Source organism: Lineus longissimus, chromosome 12 (assembly GCF_910592395.1).
Source record: "Lineus longissimus chromosome 12, tnLinLong1.2, whole genome shotgun sequence".
In the NCBI taxonomy this organism is placed as follows: Eukaryota; Metazoa; Nemertea; class Pilidiophora; order Heteronemertea; family Lineidae; genus Lineus; species Lineus longissimus.
The window spans coordinates 9,692,933-9,702,056 of NC_088319.1; the positions used below are offsets into that span (position 1 = coordinate 9,692,933).

A 9,124-nucleotide genomic window follows, 5' to 3' on the forward strand; every position below is an offset into this window, starting at 1 on the left:
CATACAACCGTCTCAACCAAATACACAACAATTTGTGAAGAAAAAGCTTCAACCGTCATTGGATTGCCCCACCTGGAAAAAATTGGCATGTGGGTATGTTGATATGTGGCATGTGGTATGTGGTTTTAGATACTGCCCTCCGAAGTCTCAATAAAGACCAAGAAAACGTGTGCTAATTGACCAGTACACCACCCCAGCACCTAGTTTTTTTATAGTTGAATATGTTATATAACGCAGACTGTGGAGATATGGCAAATTTACCTTTTAGGCCAGGTTTACATATCCTTTACGTTGCCACATGTCACGTGTCACATGTGCACTATCTTCTCACAAGTATGTTCTTTAGTTGACTGAAGACTTTGGCTTGGAATAAAGACGCAAATGACTCGAGTGTGAAAAGTGAAATCCTGAATCATTGTGTAGCCCACCCTTTGAAAATGACTTGTTTGTTCTTAAAAGTGGCATGTTACAAATAACATGATTAACTAGAAAAGTAAATTAATCGGAACATTTAAAAAATATCATCGAGAAATAAAAATTGATCCAAAAAAGTAATTGAACATTTAAAAAAATATCATCGAATGAAAAAAATCATCGAACATGAAGAAAAGAAATCGAACATTTTGACGTCATCATTTCTTACGTTCAATCCCTGATCTTGGCCTCGGGCTCCGGAGTTTGCCGAACACTTACGAAATTCGACTCACGTGTACTTATTTACTTGCTTGAACTTTGGGTATTCTGGCCAAGTCCGACAGTGTTGTGTCGGTACCTACTGATTATTTACTGAAAATATTATTGGGATAAAAATGTTTTATCATGGCATGATAAGTGCAAATCATTCAAAATATTGAAAATTCTTGATCTGTTTACTCATCCTTTTCCTTTACGACCCTTCCGAAATTTTTCCGAGTTTTACCCAGACGATCTCGTTGTTGTTGATGTCGTCGGGGATACACGACTATTGGAGGACCTAATGAGGATGCAGGGGAATCAAAATTGGAACAGTAAACAAGTACACGTGCGTCGAATTTCGTAAGTGTTCGGCAAACTCCGGAGCCCGAGGCCAAGGTCAGGGATTGTACGCAAGAAATGAGGACGTCAAAATGTTCGATTTCTTTTCTTCATGTTCAATGACTTTTTTATTCAATGAGATTTTTGAAAATGTTTAATTACTTTTTTGGATCAATTTTTTTTTCTCGATTATATCTTTTAAATATTCCGATTAATTTTTTGGTTCGATGTCTTTTTTTGTTGGACGACATTTTTCAAATGTTTGATTACATTTTTTGTTCGATGACATATTTTCACTCGCTTTATAATTTTGTTTGGACTGATAATATTTCTTAAAACTAAGTAATATTTGTAAATTTAAGTCATTGATTTCAAGATATGGTGTGTTTTTTTTCTTTTCTTTTCGATTATATTTTTTTTTTGTTGAATTTTTGAAGCAAACGGTGTGCCTTTCCAAAGCGATGCAATCGAGTTCGCTCCGTCCTTGCTCTGTTGTGGACCGCTTTGAGGATACATCCAAATGGTGGCGATGATGTTGAATAGGGGAAATATCTTCGTTTAAATCGCATATTGCGGCATAGGATAAATACAAAACCACACTCGTGTGATTTCTGAGGTGCGGTCTCGGGGATTTCCTTGCCAAAGACCATCACGATCCAAGGAGGATACCGCGGTGACGTCACATCACGTGATCCCGACCCATATTAGTGATCACTATGGCCAATCAGATTCAGTCTACTGACAGCACCAGCACTGAACACTTCTCCACGTCTCACTGTCTGGTGCGCTCCTGTACACAAAACACCAATAGACATGAAATATTGCAATACCTAGTATGGATTCTTCCTGTGTAAAATAAAATTTACAGAGCAGATTAACTTCCACGAATAAAAAAGACGTTTGGCGTGGCCAAAGTGCGGAAATAATGTCTCCGCTAAAATACACTACGAAATACACTAGGCAATACACTACGCAATATACAGTAGAGATGCAGTTGAGTTTGTTATTGTTTTGACTTAGAAGCCCGCCCATATCATAATATATTCATGTATTCATGAAGTATGAACTCATTTCTGTCCCATACAACTCTAAGAACAGTCAATTTCTCCTTAAATCATCACCGAAACCGCGATATCCGCAGGAAGATTTCGTTCTAGTGTCCGAAAATGCATGATCTTACAGGGGCGCTAACTCGACAAATAGAGGGGATCTATGGGGATCTATGCGAGTTTTAGGTATTACAGGTCTCGAACTTGTAAAATCTGTAAACATGCCTCCAAATCCCATTATGATAATGAAGAGATTGCCCCATATCTGGGAGACTGTTTTGAAACCATCGCTAATTTTGGAAGATCGGTGCCGGCTATTTGGTTTAAAAAACCCTATTTTTCCCCATCAAAACAGCACTTTTCATTATTCAAATGATAGCTTATTGTCTGAAGACTTATTTCATAGCAGAAAAGTACTAATAACTCTGACTTGATGCGAAAAATCTAACTTTTTTGATGACTTGATTTTCCCTTGGCCATGGATCGAGTTTGTTTACAATATGCAGCGCCATCTTGGAAAAGCCGTGACGTCACCGCGGTATCCTCCTTGATCACGATCGGGGGTAGTCTGATACCTCGAAATCCAACTATAAAGAGTAGTTTTGTGTATTTATTCTGATCGTGCCATGACAGAATCCTGTCGTGGATATCAAATATGAAATTGTTTAGAATTAGGCCCCAGGCAGTTGCCAATCAGCGCCACCCTTATGGTATTAGGCTAGCAATCCAAAAATCAGTAATTCTGATCCCAGTCAAGGCAAGTTCAGAATAACTGATTATAAGAAAAGAGCCTCTCTCCTAATTTATTACCGCCTGATTATGCAATGAATAACACCAGGTTGTATATGCTTCCCTCCATCTGTAAATGATGCCACTCACATCTCTTTAAATCTTCCATTGCAGTCGTATTCTGCGAAATATTAAGGAAGCCTTTGATCAGAATCCAGATCTTGTTACCCTCCTTATGGAGGACTTCTTCGTGGATGCTATTCATAATTGTCAGGTAGGTTTGCAGTCAACTAGGCTATGTTTTCGGTCTTCACGCAGTAGCTGATACAAGTCTATGTACAGAGTTAGTCAATCAAAACTATACACTTTTTAAAGCCCCATTGACATTGTTTTATGGTGCAGCAATATTTACAATATTTTTTCACATGTACTTTGGCAGCAACTCTTCCTTCTTCTCTCACTGATCATTGATGGATACGAATGAAATTGAAATTACCATGATTCGTGTCCTGGGTGCGCGTCCTGGGTTGCATAATCAATTCACAAGGCCATAGACATGAAATTAACTTGCCATAAATGTTTTAAAGTTTTATCTCCAGCCCTGATCAGTTGGCGCAAGTCAGATATCACCTGAGCCCTTTAACTGTCACTTGTGCAGACATCCATAAACCAAAAGAAGTGCAAAGAAGGAAGAGATGCTGCCAAAGTACCTGTGTGAACAAATATTGTATACTGGATCCACTCACCAATAAGATCCCAAGCACGACAATACCCGATTTTTACAACCACCTCAATGGGTAGAGCCTACACAACCGGGCATAATAGTAGGCCTTTCGCAGCCATAAAAGGGGTGGGATATCTTGTCTTCGTTTCTTCCAATTAGTCTTTAATTGTAATATGAAAAATTCCGCTGTAGAGTCATGACTAGTCATGACGATTACGTTGTTAACTCTTGAATAGATATCCCATCTCTTTACGACTGTGAAAGGCCTACTATTGTGTTCGGCTGTTTAGACTCTACCCATGGTAGTACAAATTGGGTATTGTCGGGCTTCGGATCTTATTGGTGAGTGGATCCAGTATATATTGCTGCACCATAAAACAATTGGGTTTTAAAAAGTGTATAGTTTTTATTGACTCACCCTGTATAACCAGCATCAACCTGCAAGCTTGATGGGTAATTTGCTAGTTGTAATCATGTGGTGAATTAGCCTCGGGTTCAAGACATCCTATCAGTTGAGGGCGGCATCTGTTTATTAGGGAGGTTAAGAACAGCGACTTATCAAGGCGCCTTACACATAAACGGATAAAACTCTGTAGAAAGAGGACGAATTCTGTGCACATTTCCAGCCGTATTCGTATAAGGATCTGTGATAAGTGCCTGAGCTCAACCTCTATGAAGGCCATGACGGTAAGTGCTGGACTTCTGTCGGTGGATTTTGCAAGTTTAAGTCTGTTCTGAGCCGTTAGTTCTTTATAATGTATGTTAGATTTTGAATTTATTATTCTGCGATGCTGAATCACTTTGATTAGGATTAGTTCGAGAAGTTCTGCAATAAATGCAAATTTTAACTATAAATTTGTTGTGTTTTCTTACAGAAAGCATGGCGTGATGTTGTTGCCACGGCCGTCCAACTCGGGGTGCCAACTCCAGCTCTTGCATCCGCGCTGGCTTTCTATGATGGGTACAGAACTGAAAGGCTGCCAGCCAATCTCATCCAGGTGGGTAGAAACTGAAAACGTTCTCCACGACAGCTAGAACAATTTCCTTTCAGCCTGCCAATTCAGACTTACATTGCGCCATGCAATAGCAGACTGTGTGAATATAACAAAATTAATCAGTCAGTTGACAAACCGTGGAGAATTTGTGCGACTCTATTTTTTCTTAAAAGTATGCTTTCCAGAAAATGGATAAAAGCGTTTCTTGATATTGTCTTTTCAGGCCCAGCGTGATTTCTTCGGCGCTCACAAGTACGAACTTCTCTCAAAACCTGGGAAATTCATTCACACCGACTGGACTGGACACGGAGGCAGCGTGTCATCAACAACGTATGATGCATAGCAACTCAGGAAATCCCATCCTGAGGAAATCAGTTGAAGTCGGAGTTGTTGTTTATTTAGTTGTTTGTTCCCTTGTGTACTAATTACGAAATGGTGTGAAGTAGCAAATGCGTTTAGTAGTAACATGCTTTTATGTAACTAACTAAGGATATTCATGTATTGTAAAATACAAGCCATGTAATGACAAAGTTGGCAAATTTAAATTTCTCCGGTTATTCATTTATTTAAATGTATCTATTTATTTATTTACTTATTTATTTATTCATTTATTCAAATTCACTGTGCCATACATAAAAGTAAAACATAAAAGTAAAACGGTAGACGGTAATAAAGGCACTGGAAAAAAGGCACTGGAAAAAAGGCACTGGAAAAAAAGGTACGGAAAAAAAGGCACTAGGTAAAAAAGGCACTGGAAAGAAGGCAATAGGTAAAAAAGGCACTAGGAAAAAAGGCACTGGGTAAAAGAGGCACTAGGTAGAAAAGGCACTGGAAAAAAAGGCACCAGGAAATTGCTATACTAGGTAAAAAAGGCACTGGAAAAAAAGGCATCAGGAAATCTCTAGGTTAAAAATTCATTTGGGGTGCCCCCCCCCCGTGCATTTCTATATGTGTAATGTGCTATGTCTTCTCTTCTTCTTCTTCCGTTAAGTTAACTTCCTTCATCTTATTGAAGATTAATGTAACTGGTAATGTGTGTGCGCAGCGGGTAAATGGTCCAGATGTTGGTGGCCACTTATGAGCCCAGAGCTCAAGATGTTACAGAGCTCTGGGTCAGTTATTGTTTAATGATGGATTTTCAGTCCAGTCTTGAATTGCTCAAGACTGGAGCTGGTCACGACCACCTCGGGCAAACTGTTCCACAACCTTATAGATGAGGGGAAGAACGAGTTCTTATAGATGTCTTTGTTTGCCCTTGGTATATGGTAGCTGCATGAATTGTTATGCCGCCCTTTGCTTGTGAGTGGTATTAGGCCGTGGTCTCTTTCGTTCATAGCTACAAGACCATTCCTGATTTTGTAGATCATAGCTAGCTTCTGATCCGAGCGTCTCTGTTTTAAGGTGGTCCAGTTGAGTTCCTGGAGTATTGCGCTCACGCTCGCTCTTCTTTCAAAGCGGCCTGTAACATATCTTGCCGCACGGCGCTGTACCATCTCGATATTTCTTGTGGCCTGTTGGTCATGTGGGTCCAAAATGTCTAATGTGCTTCCAAGTCTTTCTCACCAATAAAACTGCAATGAGACTCATCAAGAATGTTTTGCTAGATGTCAATAGCCACTCTTGTGATAAACTATTGTATCTTGTAGAAATAGGTTATTGGTGAGGGAACCCTGAATCTAATTCGATTAAACTACTGGACCAAATCGGATGATCTTTGTATCATTTTTTATAAGGATTCCCTGCCTATTCAAGCTAGTTTTTCTGGTCGGAGGGTACTGAAAATAGGCTGTTCCGTTTTTTTTGGACCACCCAGTATTCTGTTGATGCAGAAAAAAACTACACATAGAAATGCACATAGAAATTTTTATTTTTATTTTTTATCTATGTAGTAGAGATTTCTCAGAGATTTCCCATACATTTTTTCTGGTGCCATTTTTCCATTGCCTTTTCTCCATTGCCTTTTTTACCCAGTGCCTTTTTTTCCTGGTGCCTTTTTTCCAGTGCCTTTTTACCTAGTGCCTTTTTTCCTAGTGCCTTTTTTTCCTAGTGCCTTTTTTACCTAGTGCCTTTTTTTTCAGTGCCTTTTTTACCTAGTGCCTTTTTTCCGTACCTTTTTTCCAGTGCCTTTTTTGCAGTGCCTTTATTACCTACATTCAAGTAAAACATATATTGACAAATACAAACGTGCTACAATAGGGACATCAAATAGGCTAAAGCACTTAATTAGCCGTCCTTTAAAAGACAACAATATGCATTAATAAGGCACAATTAAGTTACCTTGGTCGACACAGAGCACAGCGACAAAAGCTTGTCCAAGTGCATGTGTTCTGTACATTAAAAGAAGAAACTTGCTTAGATTTGTAAAAGTCTATGACCAAGCATGCCAAGGGCGGATCCAGACTTTTTAGAAAGGAGGGACGCAAGTGAAGGCTAAGCCTTAACATTGTAGGCGCGAACGGGGTACGGCGCGATCCGCGAACGGGGTACGGCGCGGTGCGTGAACATTCAAGGGGCCCCCACCAGGAAAATTTGACAACCAGAAGCTCTGAAATGCGTTCCTTGTATTTTGAGATCTTTTCTACCTCCATGTTTGATGGAATATTTTCTCTTTTGCAAGGCAAAAAATGGGCATGACTGCCGAAAAGGGTGGGTTGCTGCATGTACATTGTATTAACAGATTACTGGTTTAGGATAGGTTCCTTTATAGGACCAAAACAGTGCCTAGATCCGCCACTGATGACCATGCGTTTGAGCAAGATAAAGACAGCGTAGCCTTTTCTGCAGTGCATATTCCGGTCAGTGCATATTCACAATGTTTTCAACTGTGAAACCATTTGACAGCACAATCTATTTCGAAGACTTGGTTTTTATAAGGTAAAATGTGGTATTTGTAGCCGCGGTTTAATGTTTTTGATTCATATTCCGGTAACCATGGAATTATTCAGCCAACCCAAGCATGAATATGAAGAAGGTGTGTCTTTGGTATCACGGCATTAATAGGTTTTGATTATGCAACATGTTATGTAAGAGTTTTGGCAATGAGAAGGAAACAAATCGGACATATCCACAAAAATAGTTGGGATCAAACTTGCTGCAGGCGGACGAATTTTCACACTTATAGTGCATTGATATTTGAAACTTGGTTCAGGTGATTAGTATAGTGTAAAGAATGCTGACTGTGTATGATATCGTTATTGACAATAAATTATTCAGAGACACTTTTTAGCTTCGCTTGCAATTTTTAATTGCCAGCGTAGCTTATCTCTTTGCGGTGGATTCTTTTGTTAAAGCCATTAGTGCCGGACTACTTCGGACGATCATGTGGAAGCGATTTATTTTTTCACACCAGGTGACGCCATTGTGTTTCCCATATTTGGCATAATTTATGCCGCAGCGTCATTGCATGTAGGATTTTACGAAGATCGACATACCTGTGCTTGATGCAGCGGGTGGACGAGGTTACTTTCCTTATCTTCATTAAGCACCTTGTTCCCAGGTATTTTACGGGGCTTTTGCACCTCGTCCAATGAACTTTCGCGAGCGGGTCTCCGATTGCAAAATCCATTTGATTTACTCTGCATCTTACGAAAATAGTTATCACTATAGGTCGTTAACCATGGTAATGGTAATTGTATGGAGTGTGCGTGCGTGTGCAAAAATTAGCAAGCGATGCCTTCCAGTGGCTAAAAACAGGAAACTGACAAAACTGCCGAATCAAGTGAAAATCGCGCCCTAGAACAAAAGAACAGCTCCAGGTAGGTCATCCAGTGTGAATTCTGGCTAAAGTACCTGGAGACAAGGTACCTAGTGTTGATTATCTCTGTCAACCTCGTTCGCCTGTTGCCTCTCAGCGCTGCACTCACTGAGACATGCGAGACGAAATGGGGATTCCCATAACCTCATTCATATGAATAAATTATGACGCGTGTGCCAAATATGGGAAACAAAATGGCGTCGGCTGGTGTGAAAAAATAAATCGCAATGTGGAAGCGAGTTGTGCAGCGCATTAATTTAAAGTGCGCATGCACAGTGGTGTCTTCAGTCCGCCCAGCCATAGAACTTCCAATCAGTCAATGTCGTCATCAGCGCGCGAATTCGTGCGCAGTCAATTCAGGAATATTTAGAGTATTCGATGTAATATTACGATTGTAATAAATACTTGCAGTGTTTTTGATCTATAATACTGACTGTAAGTTGTATATCAGCGTAATAAAGTGAGATATGATGTGTAATGTTGATGCGTAATATCTTTCGAAGTGACGGAGAAGAAGGACAGCGAAACCAGCTACGCCATTTGCAATCTTTACGAAGGTGAGTGTAAAAATGTTCGCTATCTTAATCGCCTTGAAAGTCGCGCTTAATCGATACATCGGAGAAAATTAACTAGTCGTAGGGCAAGAATACGGTCTTTAGAATGTGTGTGTGCTATTATTTTCCGTGATTATTAGCAGATGTTGTATTTTGGAAGCAAACTTTTCGTTGTTGGTGTCCCACGTTTCTGCTTTGAATGTTGTGATTTCTCTACTTGGAATATTCGTCAGTGCAAATCGCAGTTGTGTCAAAGCAACTCAACGAATCTCAGGCTGGCCGTATCATAGTTTATCCATTTCATA

The 9,124-nt window shown here is 39.8% G+C and overlaps 1 protein-coding gene across 1 annotated transcript in view; it reads left to right on the forward strand.

Moving 5' to 3' along the window:
• LOC135497369 (6-phosphogluconate dehydrogenase, decarboxylating-like) overlaps nt 1–5,187 on the forward strand; it is a 65,991-nt gene extending 60,804 nt beyond the window's left edge. Inside the window, exons 11-13 of the mRNA XM_064787213.1 lie at nt 2,967–3,066; nt 4,392–4,514; nt 4,735–5,187. Coding sequence (XP_064643283.1) covers nt 2,967–3,066; nt 4,392–4,514; nt 4,735–4,854 — 343 coding nt within the window. The 3' untranslated portion in view covers nt 4,855–5,187. The remainder of the gene's footprint in view (nt 1–2,966; nt 3,067–4,391; nt 4,515–4,734) is intronic.
• Nucleotides 5,188–9,124: the final 3,937 nt, after the last annotated feature.